Consider the following 18,333-nt stretch of genomic DNA (forward strand, 5'->3'; position numbering starts at 1 on the left):
CTTGGGAGAATCTTGGGGACTACTCAGGAACAGTGGCACCTCAATGTACAAGTTAACACAGGAAGATAAGCTAGTGAAAGCAAAGGATATGTGAGTAAGGAAGGTAGAGTACAACTTTGTACATATTACTCCTGCTCTGCCTTAAGCAAAGTTTGACAATCCTGGTTGCTAGGAAGGACGTGATTTGAGTGGGGCTTCAACAAATGAGGTGCACCAAACCCACGTCTGGGATTTGCTTCAGACTGGAGAAGACAGGAAGGGAATCTGATAGAGGTATGTAGGTGTGAGGGGCATAGACAGGGTACATACACTCAGTGGCCATTTTATTAGGTACCGCAGTGGAACCCAGTGTGGTCTTTCTCTTCAAAGTTCAATACATTGTGTGTTCACAGATGCTGTTTTGCAGACCACTTTTGTAGCACATGGTTATTTAAGTTACTGTCACCTTCCTTGTAGCTTGAACCAGTCTGGTCAGTGTCTTTGGACCTCTCTCATTAAAAGGCATTTTCACCCACAAAACTGCTGCTCATTGGATTTTTGTTTCGCACCATTCTCTGTAAACTCTAGAAACGTTGTGCATGAAAATCCCAGATCAGCAGATTTTGAGTTACTCAAACCTCACCGCCTGGCACTAACAATCATTTCACAAGGTCACTTAGATCATATTTCTTCCCCATTCTGGTCTTTGATCTGAAAAGCAGCTGAACCTCTTGACCATGTCTGCATGCTTTTTTACATTGAGATGCTGCCATGATTGTCTGATTAGGTATTTCTATTTACAAGCATGCATGCAAGTGCATGAATGAGGTGACCATGGAGTGTATTGAGAAACTTCTCCCCATGGCAGAGGTATTAAAAGCCAAGGGTATTGAGACAGGAAGTTTACCAGGGACCAGATTCAAGCCGGCGACTGAAATTAGGAATATGTTGCTCAAGTTAAGGAAGAGACTCACAATATTTAGATACTATCTAGGCAAGAATTTGAACTGACAAGGCACAGAGGGGTATAGGTCAAGGGGTGATAAATGGGATTAGTATAGATATTTAGGCACAGCAAAAGGATTTATAACCTACCACTGTTGGGTAGTTACTAAGTTTGGTATAGAGGCGTATCAACATTGCACTGGGCATTCACATAATTAAGGTTTAAATTTTTGACTATTTATTGGAATTACTGCTTGGGAGTATTAAGATAGCAGACAGGAAGTTAGCAGTTAGATCTTGGCTAGAATCAGTTGCTCCTTTCCAGCTTCAGGATGGTGGATGATTGCAATCACATTTCAGTCTTGTCCCTGAGGTAACATACTTCAACCGCCAGATTCCGCTGCCTTTGGTTTGGTGGAAATTGCATGTTACAATATTATTTTACAAGTTTCTAAGGAAACTAAACAATGGAATCACATGGTCAGTGTCAATCTGAAGTATGAATTCTGCTTAAAAGCACATTATTAAAACAGTATGTTGTAATAAACCAGAATGCATGGAACCTTGATTACCATGTATCTGCTGCCATCTAGAACCTTCCGATTGTTGGATTCCCTATTGCTGGTTCATAGCCTAGTGTTTCAATCCCAGCTGTCTTGGCACCCCGGACCACTGATGCAGTGAAGTCTAAAATGCTTCTTACACTGCCCAAGGATTTCAAGATTTAGGAAAAGTCTTTTATCATTCAAAACACATTTCTGAGGTGGAAAAAGTAAAAAAACAGTACTTCCCCACCCCCCGCCCCACCCCACTTTAAGCAAATGACTGATGACTATTTGCTGACTTAAGTTACCAAAATAAATTCTGTTCACTAAAGGGCTTGAAATTCACTTGGGTGGTAGGAAGAAGTAGGTATTTGAGAACTGGCACCCAATCTTATGTTTCTAGTAACAAATTATTTGATCACTGGTATACACACTTACGATTTAGCAAACTGAATCAGCGAATCAGATATATTGTGCTTTAACCTTTCTAAAGAATCCATATTCTCATGGCTGGTCATGAAATGTCTGAACACACTGACAATGTGGCACTGCACATATGCTTTAAGTTACTGATTGAAGCATACAGCCATCAGAGGGTACGGCACTTCCTGGATTTTAATTATGCATTCACCACTCAGTTCATTTTCCATTTTACTCCACAGTAAGGGCATCGAACATTACAGGGAGAAGGCAGGAGAATCGAGTTGAGAGGAATACTAAATCAGCCAGGATGGAATGGTGGAGCAGACTCAATGAACCAAATAGCCTAATTCTGCCCCTATTTCTTATGGAATAAAATTAATTTGATTTGACATTTTTGATTTTTGCTGTTTATGTGAGTAGCATTATGCCAAAGTACAATTAGCAAGAACGACAACACATCTGATTTGATTACAATTTAGAAAACATTTCTATTAAATATACAATAAACAAATTACTTAGAAAGTACAAAACTGTTGGTTTTAACTTAAGAGCAAAAAGCCGGCTTTAAAAGTCTAACAATAGTTTTGACTATGTACAACAAAGTAAAAAAAAATTAAAAGGCACCACATATTTGAGACTTAATTCCTAATTGTTAAGTGCACATTGAAAATATTCAGATGCTTGCATATCAAAACCTTGAAGATAGGCAACATTACCAGTTCCTAGTTTTAAAATGTCTGTGCCTGTATGGCCCCTGCACTCCCCCAACCTCTCCCCAACTTAGTGAGGCAAATCTTGAAATGTACATAAAAATGTTTTTTTTAATGTTATAGACTGTCATGACTTAGTATTTTGGAATTAGGTTATTCACAAATCAAAAATGAAATTACTATATATTGACGTCCAGTACAGTGCAATGTTATGGGCTTTAGAGCCAAAGCCATTTAAATATACAGAATGTACACTATATACCTTTGCCCCATCGAAATGGCTGAGTGCCTCAAATATGTGGATACATTGACTTGTTCTGGTTAGCTGGGCTACGTATTTTTCAGGACTAATCAACTCAATTTATCCATTAATTTCTGACTTTGCTCACTACAATTTCTAGATTTAATTTGCACAGTTTGAGTTTTATTAGCTTGGAATGCTATCCTTTTTTTGAAAAAAAGGCCAACAATAACATTATTGTGTGCAACATTCTGAATTTGTAATTAAACTCCTGGTGGAGCTCATCATAATCCACCACTGCTAAACAGAATCCTTTTCTTTCAATGGGGTCTGATAAGAGGGCACAACTTCTATACCAGCATCACCACCTCATCAGACTAATCAGTGCAGCAAATTATATGAACTTTAAAATAAGTAACAAAAAAAAAGTAAGACTAATTTACATACTAGAGTGTGCACCGCATGAGGAATTTGAATTGCAATCTCCTTAGCATTGTCTGGACAATGCTCAGCATTGAACCAGGACTCAGATATTCCTGTTTTGTAACCCCCTCCTTGGGTTCTTTGGCCTTTTAAAGGGGCACATACAGCACTGTAGTATTTGAGGGATATCACTGTTATATAGCAACATTTCTGTTTTAACTCAGGCAATAACATTATTACACAACCAAAAACTGACTTGTCTACTAAAAGTCACAACTGCAGCAAAAATTATAGATCTACATTTGTTATACACTTTTCTTGTACAAAATGATTATGAGTCAAAATATTTTCAAAGATGTTGAATCCAAATAAGAAAGTGGCTATTAAAACTAAAAAAAATTATAAATGAAAAGGATGTTTTTACCCTCTTATGAATATGTCTACCCACCAGAAATGGTACTGAATGGGAAAGAGGGCCACAGCTGCACGTGCTCAGGCAGACATTAGAGGGATTCAGCCAAGTTAACCTAAGAGCAAGTTAAAAAGGACAGAACATGGATCACATATTTCTTCTCCTAGCCTGCAAATGTCACTGATTGGGAGCTGAGCAGTGAATGAACCGAACAGGAAAGAGATGATAAATTTAAAGAGGAAAAATTAATGAAGCTCTTTTCCGGACCTACAAATATTTCTCTTAATGTCCAAACATCTAGTTGTTTAATTATTTTTAACCCTTCCATAATACTGAGCTGTGCATCATTAGAATTTATTACTATGTATACGGGCCTGTCACTGGTGGTACTTAAAAATAACAGCAAGAGCTGGCCCAAGTTTAATTATTTTCCTGTACTGTATCAGTAATGTTATAATAGACTGCTCACAAGGTTGCAACTGTATCGTTATTCCTTTCCCTTAAATTTTGAATTATTATAATAATGAGGAAATGCTGAAATATAAATGCATTAAGTGCATAACATTTCTACAAATCTGATTTTGCAGCAGAGTAATAGTTTTCTGTCAAATAAACACCAAGTTCCAGGTAGACCAATGTGGACTCTACATGATTTACATGCAGGTTTAAAAAAATGTCTGATGCATTTTAGAATTCTGCTTTAACTGAAAGACTGAAATAGATATGAATACAATCAGCTTCAGCTATAAGGTGTGTTAATATTGACAATATTAGCAACATCCCAGGATGATATTACAAAACAGTTATACCGTAAATAATACTCAATGCTAAACCTCATTTGTCAAGATACAAAAATATAGGGTCGCAGTATCACTTCTACATGTCTATCCTACACGAGTTAAATAGCAAATGAAAAAAGCTGAATGACATTCTCACTGAACATATTTATCTGGGGTATGAGGGAAGGGGGGGGGGTAACATTGTCATGTTATTAGGAAGTTCTATAATGGGTCCATGTCTGCTTCAAACCCATCATTTATTTAAATAGTTAAATCAGTTTGCTGGATCCCAAAATGAAACATAGCATGGGTGATCTTTCAAAGTTTGTTAAAACCAAATGAGCTGCCAAATCTTATGGAAACATGGCAGGAAATGTACAGCTTTTCAGTAAGAGCATTCACCTGTTATGACAGCACAACAAAACCCGCCTCCGAATAATGCTCTTACACGTTCACCAGTGACAATGTGTTGGAAAGAGTCACAAGGATACCAAATGCAAACAGAACTGTATTCAGTAGCTAAACTTCCATAATTCAATAACCCTTCTGTCAATGTTTTGAGCCACATATTAGGAATAATCATTTTGATGAGATATTGGAAGAAATATCTCATAACAAAACCAGCTATTGATAGCAATTGGTGGCTTGATTTTCACAAAAAAAATCAAAAGGGAAACTTAAAAACTATTTAAATTTAGTACTAGGATAGAATTTTTGTGAATCATTCAGAAACAAAAATAAAATCACATTAGAGACCTCAACACTGGTTTAACTTTGTTAATAAAGGATATCATATTCCTTTACACACAACCCAGGGTGTTCAAAATATCTTCCTTTAAATTGTGTTTTTTTTTAAATTTCAAATACAAACAGAAGGAAACTGGTTATTTTCTCTGACTTTGAAAGGACCGAAGGTTTGCTCCATTGTTGCCTGTGTCCATTTCTTCTCCTTAAAAAAGTTCTTTCCTCCTTTGATAAGCACTTTGATAGTCAAAAAGTGGCTTTTGAATACACTGTTGCCCAAGGTCTTATCAAATGCCATTCTATTTCTTTGTGTACATAATACTTTCATTTAAATGCATTTGCTTAAGTTGGAATGTTATGTGTGAGGCAGTGCTGGTACTTGTCTAAACAGTTTATACTGAGACAGGTTTATGAAGAGCCAGGTGGATAATTTCACTCTTTCGTATACTCTTTAAAAAAATATGAAGATAAAACATATACATCCTTTCATCCATTTTTTTTTCCCGTCTCTTCCTGCAGTGCTTTTGCTTGAAACACACTTATGGTTGGATCAGGATCCATTTTACACTCGCTCCGTATCCCTGGCCTTAAATCACCCAAAAGATAATGCAATTCGGATTCTCTTGAGCGTGTCCTTTCTCAATCCTAAATGAGGGGAATTTCATATCAGGATTTCCACCATCTCATTATCTGAAAGATCCTGTCCGGAAGGCGAAGGTGGCACTCTCCTCTCAATTGTGCTACTTAGCAATGGAGCACTATCTGTTTAAAGGAACAAGAGCAGATTTATTATTAGAATGTGCTTTCACATCAAATAAGACATTTGAATACACCTCTGCATTTAATGTATACAGTACTCTGACAGTTACTTCAGAACACAGATTTAGGACCATTTCCAAAAAATTATACTTTATAGTCATATGGCAGTACAAATGTTGTCTTCACTATTAAAGATTAAAAAAATAAAGTTATGAAGTGATTATCTTTGAGTACTGCAGAATAAATATTATTTAATAATCATATAGCTCAAAATACATCACTTGACATATTGGCTGTGAAAATGTAACATGGTTGCACTGCACTAGATAATCAGTCTTTGTAATTTTTCATTGATTGTATTGTATTTCTTTTTTCTACTGTGAATACCTGCAAGAAAATGAACCTCAGGATAGTAAATGGTGACATATACATACATTGGTAATAAATTTACTTTGAACCATAACGGGGATATTTCAGATGAAACTGGATGCTGCAGCAACTTGTAATTTACACTTTAATAAAGCCGCAGTAACTGATGCAGCCCAGGAAAGCGAGATTAAAATAGCTTGGCACAGGGAAACATGAACTGAACCAGAGGACTGGAAGAGACACAGATAAATCTGGAGTAAGGCATAATTAGGGAAGAGTTTCTGAAATGTACTTAGGAGAATTTTGATCAGCAGTGAGGAAAAAGCCCTTGCTGGCTCTTGTTCTGGGGAATGGGGCAGACGGAGGAAGAATCAGCAGGATCTTATTGCCATGGTGAAGGCGGCACTCTCCTCTCAAATGTACTGTTGAAGATCAGAGAACTAGCAGGATGAAAGTAAACAAACACGACAGATTCATTACTACAATTTGGTTTAGCAGCTTTAGTATGAAGGAAGGATTTGGACACCAATTAAAATACGCTCCCCTGAAGGGGAAAATAGTGGAACAGCCAAAGCTGTAGTGCCCTGGAAGACAAAAAGAGAGAGAAAAAAATTAAGATAAAGCAGAGAATAGGGTGCAGAAATAGGAAGGTATGGCGTCTCCAGAGCATATGATCAAAAAAAGGCTGCAAATGGTTGTAGACTCCACAAGCTCCCTAAGAGAGAACCTTTAACAGGCATGTCAGTAGTAATCCATAAGAAGGAGGTAGGGACAAAATATATGCTTTCATCATACCTTGGATGAAATCCTACCAAAGCTGCAGCACATGAAATAGTTCAGTTGCTAAGTAAGTGTTAGTGAGGTGGAGAACTGCAAATTAATAACAAATATGAACTCTTACTTAGCCTGTTGCCAGTAAACCACAGAACTGCAGAAACTACACTAAAGGAATGCAAGAATAATCCCAGGAAACTAACGTGGCTGGTGAGGAAACTGTCAGAATCATTAATCTGGAATAAAATTAATGGTCAGCTGGGCAAGCAAAGCGGTAATGGATGAAAGCTAGCATAGAAATGAACAAATATAATAGAGGTTTGGACAAGGCAACAGTGAGAGTTAATGAAGGTGATGCAGTCAACCGTTTATAGGTACTTGCAAAAGGCATCTGAAAATTTAGCAGATAATAGGCCTGTCAGGAAAAAAAATCTCATGAAAAAATAAAACTCTTTAAAAATAGATACAATATTTAAAGAGGCAAAGTGGGAAATGCTTATTTTGAAGTAGATAAAAACCTTGCCATAAGGCATAGAAGTCTAAAAGGTAAGGCAGTATGCTAAACTTTAAGAAAGTATTTTTATACATGTTTGGGTATCATTGGAATTAAGTGTTTAATTCTGGATACTGTACTTCAGAAAGGATGTTATAAAAGAATCAAGTAGGTTCAAAATATGTTTTGTGAGACAAGAGCTGAAAATGTTCTCAAGGCAGGAAAAGATGTGTAAGTTTTCTGGAGGTGTTCAAAAGTCAGAAGGATCTTGATCTAGTCAATAGGGATTGTGCCAATGTTCAAAATTGAGAACCAAGAGAAGAGATTTGAGTTGGCTAACAAAACACCAACAACAACTACCAAAGGCAGTAGGGAGATAAAACAGCTTTTTGTAGTTCTGACCTGAAATGCACCATTTAAAGCAGTGGAGAGGGTTCATACATAGCTTTCACAAAAACAATGTTTTAACTAAGTACTTCAAGGGATGAATAATGCAGAGCAATGGGTTTAAAACACAAAATATAACAATCACAGCATGGAAACAGGCCATCTCGGCCCTTCTAGTCCGTGCCGAAATTGTATAATTGTTTTCAAAAGCATGATGCAGGTTATAATGGACTGAGTTGTCTCATATAGTCTGATGATCCTTCCTAACAGTTTCACAGAAAGCTATGTGCAAGTTTTCATTTTATTTTATTTTATTGTATTACAGCGCAGAGTAGTCCCTTCCAGCTTTACGAGCCGGGCCACGTAGCAATCTCCAATTTAATCCCACCCTAATCACAGGACAATTTACTATGACCAATTAACCTATCAACTGGTATATCTTTGGACTGTGGGAGGAAACCCACGTGGTCACAGAGAGAACGTACAAACTCCTTATTGACAGCAGCCGGTTCACTAAAACAACTTGATCATGGGAAAAAAAAGGTCAAAAAGGGTATTGATACAGATACTCTAGAGAACACAAAGCTTCCAGCCTATCTGAAGCAATGTGAAAGTCATCTGTGGAATGCAACCACTCAGGTATTACTTAAACTACAAAAGAAGTTCTTGAAGGACATCCTGGAGATTTGTTGTTTGCCTTTGGTGTGAACAAGTAACCCAAAAATTTCACACAAGATTACATTTCACCTTCACAGTGAAAGTTTCCACATCATTACTCATCAGCTTATTGACTGAGGTCAACAATAAGTTGAGAGGCAGACTGCATTTTTAACCAGCACATGTTTTGATTGTTTCAGGGAATTTTTGTTCCTCTTGATATTTTAGGACCAGCATCATATGTCTGCAGATATATCACATAAAACAGTCTCACTGCCAGTAAGATGAAAAGATTTCCACCTCATCGGAGACCCTCACTAGGCGATTACCCCTGTTCAAAATCCCATGGTCCCTATTGGAAATTAAACTGAACAAGAAGAGCAGTCAACCCTGATGTTAGGTGTCTACATAACCCCCACTCTCCTCAAATTCACAAAGTTTATCAACAATTACTGTTTGTGTCTATACCAGAAGAATAACTGCCTCCTTGAAATCTCAAGTGCAGAAAATTTCCACATTCAAACAAGGCACATCGCAATTTTTTTCTGAAATTCATATCTAGGTCAATGTATTTTTCCTGAACTATGCTCCACGATAATAATAAATCTGAAGGTTAACAAAGGAACGTTCAATTAAGCCAAATTCCACTCACTCCATATTATTAGGATGTGGCACATTTATTAATCACATATTAATTTTTATCTAAATTAGATTACAGAGTATACAGTATGAAACACAATACCTAGTGTTTCCATTTGTGCAGGGCTGCTTCTGCCTAGCTTTCCTTGTGTCGGTGACACACTGCCCAATTTTTTGTGCTCAGGACCTTTTTCCGTCTGGGTGCTGCTATCTCGGCTTCCTGTTTTAGAATGCGCCGACAGAACTGGTGTAGATGGTAGTACGGGAGAAGAGGAGGAGGACTGCGACTCATTTTTCTCTGGGCTTAGCAGAAAGCCTGAAAGCATGGGAGAGAAAAAACAGAGTTAAAGTGCTATCTTCTTGCTTTCCTAAAAACCGTGAACAACTAATCTCCTAACACTTACCATTGCTGGTACATATACCAAATAAACCATCAAGTATATCCATGTTTGGTCAATTCTATTTCAGTTCTCATTACCCAACACTAGGCACAATACGGCCCCTCTTCTTGCTGGGCTATCTACATACTGATTTAAGAAAACCTTCTGAATGCACCTAGCAAACTCTTCCACATTTAAAGACCTTTTGCACTATGGAAGTCCCAGTCTACGTCAGAAGCTGAAGACACCCTGTTGTTTTTACACTTTTCTTCTATTTTTCAAAACCCCAGTGGCATTGCAGAACAGATTTCGGATAAAAATCCAATACTTTTAGAAACATACTTATTTGACAGACACCTGATTAATTGTGTACAGCCAATAATTTCCTCAATACTGTCTTTATTCCTTGGCTAAATCTAATTTACCCTGTTCCAATTTAACACTCTTCTGTAAGGACAATACTTATCCTTCTCTATAACTATCTTAGAACTTGAGGAGTTGTGATCACTCCTTCCCAACTGTTCTGCCACTGCAAGGTCAGGCACCCGGCCAGGTTCATTACCCAACACTCGGTTCAGTAGGGCTCCTCCTCTTGCTGGACTATCTACATATTGATTTAAGAAACGCTTCTGAGTGCACCTGAGACATTCTTCCACATTTAAAGATCTTGCGCTAAGGAGGACCCAGTCTATACTAGGGAAGTTGAAATCACCCTGTTGCTTTTACACTTCTCTTCTGTTTTTTCAAATGCTCCAGTGGCTATTGGGGGTCTGAAGCACAATTCCAACACAGTGAAGAAGAGTAAAATGAATCATACTATATTATTCCTATATTAAGCCATTACGAAGCTCATTTATAGTTTTTTGGATTTTACAAAAAATTACCAAATTTACCTAAACTGCCCTTCCAACTCCTGTCTTCTTTCTTCTCTTCAATTATTGGGTTACTGGACAACAGTGTGGGGTAGGACGAAGGTCCAGATGTCGCATTAGAAATTGAAACTAGGGACTTAGAAGGTCTTAATGCAGTTGGTTGTTCCGTTTTAACTTGCTCCCTTCTTGATCTCTGTTGGAGGACTTTGATCATAGCGTCCTTCTCAATAATTTGAGCATGAAGTGTCTTAATCCTAATATACACACACACAAAGAAGAAAAAATGTCATAGTCCATTCAGCAATTTGTATCAAAGCTCCTTTAAAATATTTCAACACATAGGTTGATGGGAAACAGAGTGTGGAGTATTGAAATCCCCAACTTCTTGTGGAGTACTCAGTATCAAAGCGGATAATAGGGTAATGGAATACATTTTAAGCTACAACATCATTGATCTGGCAAGAGCTAGATGTGTTACAGGAGATGGGAACATTGTGAGGATGACTAGAAAGCTAATAGGCAATTGATCTTTCCCTGGATCAATAGTATTAAAGATTCTCTTCCTGGGAAGGTGACATATGGATAGAGTCAGAGAAGTACAGCACAGAAACAGGCCTTTTGGCCCATCTAGTCCATGCCAAAACCATTTAGACTGCCTACTCCCATCAATCTGCACTGGGGCCATAGCCCTCCAATTCTCCACTATCCATGTAGCCATCCAAATTTTTCTTAAACATTGAAATGAATGGATGAAAAATGAATAAACAGATAAATGAAAAACAAGTCACAGGCTTTCTACTTTTTATACATCTTTGAATATGTTCCAGGATTTCTCTTCTTCTTTTCTGTCAATGCAGTTGAGTGGGATCTGGGATCAGCCAAGTTGGCATGGCAGAGCAGGCTTGATGGGCTGAATGGCCTAATTCTGCTCCAATGTCTTATGGTCTTTTCCAAGTAAAAAGATGCAATTTATCAGTATTGCATGCAACATGATTTCTGCCATGTAACATCAGAACAGAGAGGTAAATGAACACGTGCACAATTCATTATGCATTTCTATCAAAACAGTCACACATTCTAACATGGAGACATTTTGCCCACCTGCTTTCCATGTCAAGGCACCGCCGATTAGCCATTAGGATTTCTTCCTCTTCCTTCTGAATCCGGGCTTCTAAGGATGTTTCATAGCTACCGTTTGGTGAATGACCCAGTACAGTAGTATCCCTAATAGTAAAAGAAGAAACAAAGTTATTACCCCAGTATAATGACAAATGTTCCAGTGAATCTAATAAGTTTAAAGGGAGCCTGGGGAGCAGGGCCCCAGCGTGTGGGGAGTTTAGCAAACATTATCAAACTGGGCTTGAGTTTTGATTATGTGAGACAACAGCACAAGCTGACTTAGTGCACAGTGAGATGTGGGGAGGGGAATAGCAGAAAGGTATATATGTATTTCATTCAAAGATTCACTTAGAAATGCATCTTGTATCAGTGGTGTATAGTAGGAACTCTCCCTTCAAATTCATTACATCAACAGAATGAACTGCAGAGGCAGAGCCATACACTCTGACAGAACAAAATAACATTTGGTGCTACCATCTCGGAATGAATTTCTAGGTATTGACCGTCTAACAACAAACTAATCATGCATAAAATACTGTGCAGAATCTCTTGTGAGACTCTAAGTTTACTTTATTGTACATCCCCTTTCAAACGCAGTATTTGCAGTTCTGATAAAATTACTCCTTTGAATACACATTCCACCAACTATACTGAAGTCCACCAAGTTTCTTGGGAATTAGAGAATAATAATCTGCCCTCAGACCATCAGAGTTTCTTCTGACCAGCTCTGGGGATTAAAGATCAGATTTGAGTTTTCTGTTCCAGGACTTATCTTCTTCTTTTCTGTCAATGGGGGTCACAAACCCTAAACTGTGCTGGTGGAATCGATCCCGCTTCATTGTCAGGGTCACACAGCATTACAGCACAGAACCAGGCCCATCTAGTCCACACCTAGCTTTTATTCTGCCTGGTCCCACTGACCTGCACTTGGACAATATCCATCCCTGCTCCTCCCATCCACGTACCAACCCAAAATGTTGCAAGTGAACCCACATCTACCACTTCTGCCGGCAGCTCATTCCAAACTCAACACTTATGAAGGCCAATGTGCCAAAACCTCACTTTACCACCCTATCCACCTGTGATGCCACCTTCAAGGAATTATAAATCTGTATTCCCAGACTATCTCACTGCATTTCAATTATGCTCGTTAAAAAAAAAGGAAACAAGATTATAATCACATACGTGGACGGGCCTGAGAGTGCTGATACAGCTCAGAGCACAGGAGGGATTTTGAGGCCACTCCAGCAAAACCCATACCTTTGGGCAGCTACTGTTGCAGCCGCGTCTAATGCAAACTGGCGCATCACACTTTCTTCCAGGTACTTCTGTTCCCACTTGGTCATGTCAGCCTCCAACGCCAGGATTCTCTCCTCCTTTTCACGTAGCAGCTCCATTAAAGCTGTGGCATTATGCTCGGGGGTACTGGCTGTCTGGGTGGTGCCCTGGCGCTAAGTTTGACCCAAAGAAAAGAAAATTAACTGACATCTCACAATTACATTCCCCATCAGTAGCTCCAATTCCTGGAATTAGAGCTTTTCAGTAACAACATCAAGAACAAATCCACGTTGGTATGAATTAATACTTTTAATTCACTATAGTGCTGGCAGAATCTGAACTCCTCTTCATTATGAAGGTTTGTTTTGCATCTTCCAATTCTCTCCCCACCTCCCATTTTATTATCCCAGCTTTTAACTCTTGAACGGTATTGTAGATTTGGTTGAAGGCCACTGTAGTCATCGCTCACAATTAAGCAAGCCAGGAAGGGAAGCCTAATAACTATTGGTATCAGCTGGATCTGACCTCACCCAGCTCCAGAGTCACATACTGGCTTTAGCACACTGGTGGATTTCTTTTAAAATACATCAGTGAACTAGATGGGCTTTCTGTTTTCCTGAATCACTTTCACCGCTCATAGCATTTAAAATAAAAATTCTAGACATTTCATTGTATCTAAATTTCTCAGCTGCAACAATGGGACTCTCACATCTCTGAACTGCTGAATTAAAAGCCCTGCACTCCCACTAATTCAGTTTCCAACTATTTTGTTTCCATAATCCTGTGAGATAATAATCACTAATAAATTATGTAAAGGAGAATATCTTTACTCAGAATAGTGAGAATATGGAACGTTATCAAAGAAAGTGACAGAGATTATTTAAAAGGAAAGTCAGGGACACAAGCAAAGAATTTTGTGTCTATCTTTACCAACATCCATAATACTGTCTCTATATAGTGTACCTCCACCATTAGGGACAGCTTCTAAAGGCAGAGCTTCAAGAAGGCAGCATCTATCATTAAGGGCCCTCACCATCCAGGAATGCCACCTTCTCATTACTACCATCAGGGAGGTGGTACGGAAGCCTAAAGACACGCACTCAACATTTTAGCAACAGCTTCTTCCCCTCTGCCATCAGATTTCTGAACGGTCCGTTAGCACTGCTTCACTATTTTGCTCTCTTTTTGCACTACTTATTTATTTTCTTTACATTTCTTTTTGTAAATTATAACATTTTTTAATGCTTTGCACTGTTCCTTGGCCACAAAACAAATTTCACAACACGTCAGAGATAACAAACCTGATTCTGATCAACAAGGACAAACTAAGTTGACATGTCCTCTCCCTGGGCAATGACACACAAAGGTAAATGCAGCTACAAGTTGCACGACATGGTTTAAAAGACAGAACAGCGAAGGAACATTTGATCTATTAGTTCAAGCCCAGTTATTTCTTGTGCAGCGTAACATTTAATCATCAGGGATTGGACGCCAAATATCCAACATACTGAGAGAAAGAATTCACCTTCATCTCACCGATACCTCAACAGCAATTCCATAAAGTGAATTTAAATGGCACTGACATACAACGCAGTAGGAACCTGCAGTGTGTACCTGCTGCAATCGAAGGGATTCCAGTTCCCTTTCAAGCCTGGTTCTTAGTCTATGTTCAAGCTGTTCCCGTTTCTCACAGGCCGCCTGAAGTTGGATCAAAGCCTGCTGCATTCTTTCTACTTTGTCAACATACACTTGCTTCCGCTTTAGCTGTAACCAGAAAGGGGAGAAGTGTTAGTGAGAATCACAAGACATTGTCAATAATCACAAAGCATTAAGTTTTCTGCATAATTACTCACTCACCCTGTGACTGCAACTGTTTTCATTAACCACACATTTGGCAGCACCAGATGTTGCCTAGGCTCTATTATCTACAGCACTCCTAAAAGCTAGATTTCTGTTTGGCATTAACTTGCCACAGTAGCTGCACAGAAAGAGAACTAAACTCATCATCATTCTGTGGCCTGACACACAAATATAAAGGGTATGCTGTTTCGTTCGATGCTCTAAATTTGCTCACATATAGTTCAACCTAGCATTTTCTCCTCAGTCCAATATCTTCCTCATCTGTCTGCCCAGGCAGGAAAGGATAACCCAGCAAAATAGGGAAATGAGTTTTCATTAGTGGCTAGTCACAAATAATGAATGTATAGTATACATTTCATTAACACATTTAAATCAGTTTTCATAATACAATTGGGAGCCAGGTTTAGCTTTTAACACTGCCGGTAGGATTTAAAAAGTCGGACAGGGTTCAAGATGTTAACATCTTTATAGAGAGCCTTGTGGACAAAGAAGAACAACAGTGACCCCTGACTTCTTAAGCAAACGTTCAGTCTGACATCTTCAAACACCGCACCTTCCCACTCACACTTCGTTTTATGCTGGAAGGCTATTGCCCCTAAAGATCAAAGATTCTTGCGTCCTGCAAGTCAATTCCCACATGGATGCACATCCATACTAAATTCAATGGGACCTTAGTATCCATGAACTTGTGAATTTCTTTCCATAGATATTGGGGCATGTGTTTTGGACAGCTATTTAAAAAACCATGAACACTAAATAATCAGCAGGAACTTTCAATGTTCTCAGCAGTAACCACTGTCAAAGAAAATTATCACCAAATTAACCAGCAAATTATTAGATATTACAGTATACAGAATAGCTAGCATATTTACCACATTTCGCAACTTAACAGAGATTACAACAATACTAAATGCATCATGATTGCATGCTTTCAACTATTACCATTCATTGAAAATTTTTTTGATAAAATGTGCAATGTCTAAATTTCATGACAGTTTGCAAATATCCAGAACAGGTAACATTGTAAATGCATTCCTGAGATAATCAATATTTTGCATGGATTTCAACATCATTATCAGGGTCACAACTCTACATGCTGTTTTAGGTTTCCATTTTATCCAGAGCCAGTGTTCTCTATTTGGTACGTCAACAGTTTATGGTTAAGAGATGCAAATAAGACAATAACTCTATCTGCAGTGAGAGCCAAATCAAATGCATTAATTTACAGTCAGGAAGGGCGATACTTCCTTCAAGCTCTGGGAACTGAGAGAGGATAGCTGCAAAATTGGCCATAAACTATTTTGCAACGGGGACAAGAAATTCATGGAAGATTCACTAATTAGTCACTTTCTTAAAATACACAGGATGACAGTGTCAACAGTGAAAGAGCAAAGAGGAGTATGAACTAATTAAAAAGAGCAAGTACTGAGAAAAGGCTGAGTAAGGTGGCTAACGGAGTGACACATTTGTTGACAAGCCCCTGCATCTTCTCGTGCCATTGAAAAGCAGGACTTTCTGAACCCAGTCTTCTGTTCCCCAGCTTTGCTTGGTTACATCACCAGCAGCAGTAGGGAAAGCAAGTGGATGGGTGATCTTACAGACAAACAGCATGGAATCCATGCCAACCATCAAGAACTCATTCACATACACCAATCTCATTTTATTCTCCCAAAATTCATGTCAACTAGGGAATAGGCATATTTGATTAGGGAGCTTAAGTTAAAGAAGGCATTGATAGAAATCACTCTGCAGTTTGAGAGTGAGAAGCTAAAATTGGATGTACCACTATACAGGTGAGTAAAGGGAACTACAGAGGTATGAGAGGGGGCCAAAAATTATTGGAAGGGAACACTAGCAGGGATGATGGCAGAGCATCAATGGCTGGAGTTTCTGGAAGTAATTGGGAAGACACAGGATCGGTCCATCCAAAAGTAGTATTCTGAAGGGAAGATGAGACAATTGTGGCTGACAAGGGACATCAAAGACAGCATAAAAGTAAAAGAAAGGGCACATAATACAGCAAAATTAGTGGGAAGCAAGAGGATTGGAAAACAATAAGGAATGAAAAAGATGAAATTTGAAGGTAAGCTGGTCAATAAGATTAAAAGGTTACCAAATGTTTTTACAGATATAAAAAGAGCAAAAGAGTGGAAAGAGTAGATATCGGACTGCTGGAAAATGACGCTGCAGGAGTAGTAATGGGGGACAAAGAAATGGTGAACAAACTGAACAACACACACAGACACAAAATGCTGGAGGAACTCAGCAGGCCAGGCAGCTTATGTGGGAAAAAGTACAGTCAACATTTCAGGCCTAAACGTCGACTGCACTTTTCTCCCCCCGAAGGTGCTGCCTGGCCTGCTGAGTTCCTCCAGCATTTTGTGTGTGTTGCTCAGCTTTCCAGCATTTGCAGATTTTTTCTTCTTTGTGACAATCTGAACAAGTATTTTTTGTCAGTCTTCACTGTGGAAGACACCAAATGCGTGCCAGAAATTTGAGACGGCTTGGGGGTAGAAGTGATCTTAGTTGCTATTAATAAGGAAAAGATGCTTGGGAAGCTGACAGGTTTGAGGCAGGTAAGTCACCTGGACCAGATGGACTATACCCCAGGATTCTGAAAGGGGTGGCTGAAGAGATGACAGAGGGATTAGCTGTGATCTTTCAAAAATCACTAGATTCTGGAATGGTTCTGGGATGGACTGGAAAATGGTAAATGTCACTCCATTCAAGAAAGGAGGGAAGCAAAAGACAGGAAATTATAGGTCCCTTAGCCTGGATTTCAGTGGTTGGCAAGATTAACATCCATTATTATTCTGTGGTTGGCAAGAGTCCATTATTAAGGATGAGCCAGCAGCCTTACTAGCTCCACTATTCTATGCCAGGTGAATGATTTTGGAATCACAAACCGTTCTTTCTGTGTGTATGAATGTGAAACAAATACACACAGAATGTACTTGTAGGGTTTAATTTTTATAAAATGCAAGCATTTAAAAATGAGTGTATTGCCCAATTTTCATTTCTGTAAAAAGTGATCAGTCACTTCACTCTGTTGTACAGTTTGTACCCAAAAGGACATTCGTCTACTCCACTTCTGATTTTCCCACCAATAAGGCATCGACTTAGATTGGGTTTCTGGCACTGAAATTTCTTGCCCAAAGGCCATTCTGCCTCTAGGAAAGGAGGTGTTGGAATTGGAGAGGGTCCAAGGGAGGTTCCTGAGAATGTTCCCAGGAATGTAAGGGTTAATGTATGAAGAGCATTTGATGGCTCCGGGTCTATACTTGCTGGAGTTTAGACATACGATGGAGGATACCATTGAAATTTACTGCGTATTGAAAGGCTTATACAGAGTGGATGTGGAGAGGATGTTTCCTACAGTGGTGGAGTCTAGAAGCACAGGGCACAAACCCACAACAGAAGAAACATACTTTTAGAACAGTGATGAGGAGGAGGAATTTCTTTAGCCAGAGGGTGGTGAATCTGTGGAACTCATTGCCACAAACGGCAAAGCAGTTCAAGTCATTGGGTATATTTGAAGCAGAGGA

The 18,333-nt window shown here is 38.8% G+C and overlaps 1 protein-coding gene across 3 annotated transcripts in view; it reads right to left on the reverse strand.

The window, feature by feature from the left end:
• Positions 1-2,119: 2,119 nt before the first annotated feature.
• Positions 2,120-18,333, reverse strand: part of amot (angiomotin) — a 73,398-nt gene continuing 57,184 nt past the window's right edge. For all 3 annotated transcript variants that reach the window (XM_059976893.1, XM_059976894.1, XM_059976891.1), the window contains 6 exons: positions 14,543-14,692; positions 12,911-13,101; positions 11,633-11,755; positions 10,553-10,785; positions 9,383-9,595; positions 2,120-5,963 (listed from right to left, as the gene is read on the reverse strand). In XM_059976893.1, coding sequence (XP_059832876.1) covers positions 5,863-5,963; positions 9,383-9,595; positions 10,553-10,785; positions 11,633-11,755; positions 12,911-13,101; positions 14,543-14,692 — 1,011 coding nt within the window. In that variant the 3' untranslated portion in view covers positions 2,120-5,862. The remainder of the gene's footprint in view (positions 5,964-9,382; positions 9,596-10,552; positions 10,786-11,632; positions 11,756-12,910; positions 13,102-14,542; positions 14,693-18,333) is intronic.

This window comes from Hypanus sabinus, chromosome 8, assembly GCF_030144855.1.
Source record: "Hypanus sabinus isolate sHypSab1 chromosome 8, sHypSab1.hap1, whole genome shotgun sequence".
Classification (NCBI taxonomy): domain Eukaryota; kingdom Metazoa; phylum Chordata; class Chondrichthyes; order Myliobatiformes; family Dasyatidae; genus Hypanus; species Hypanus sabinus.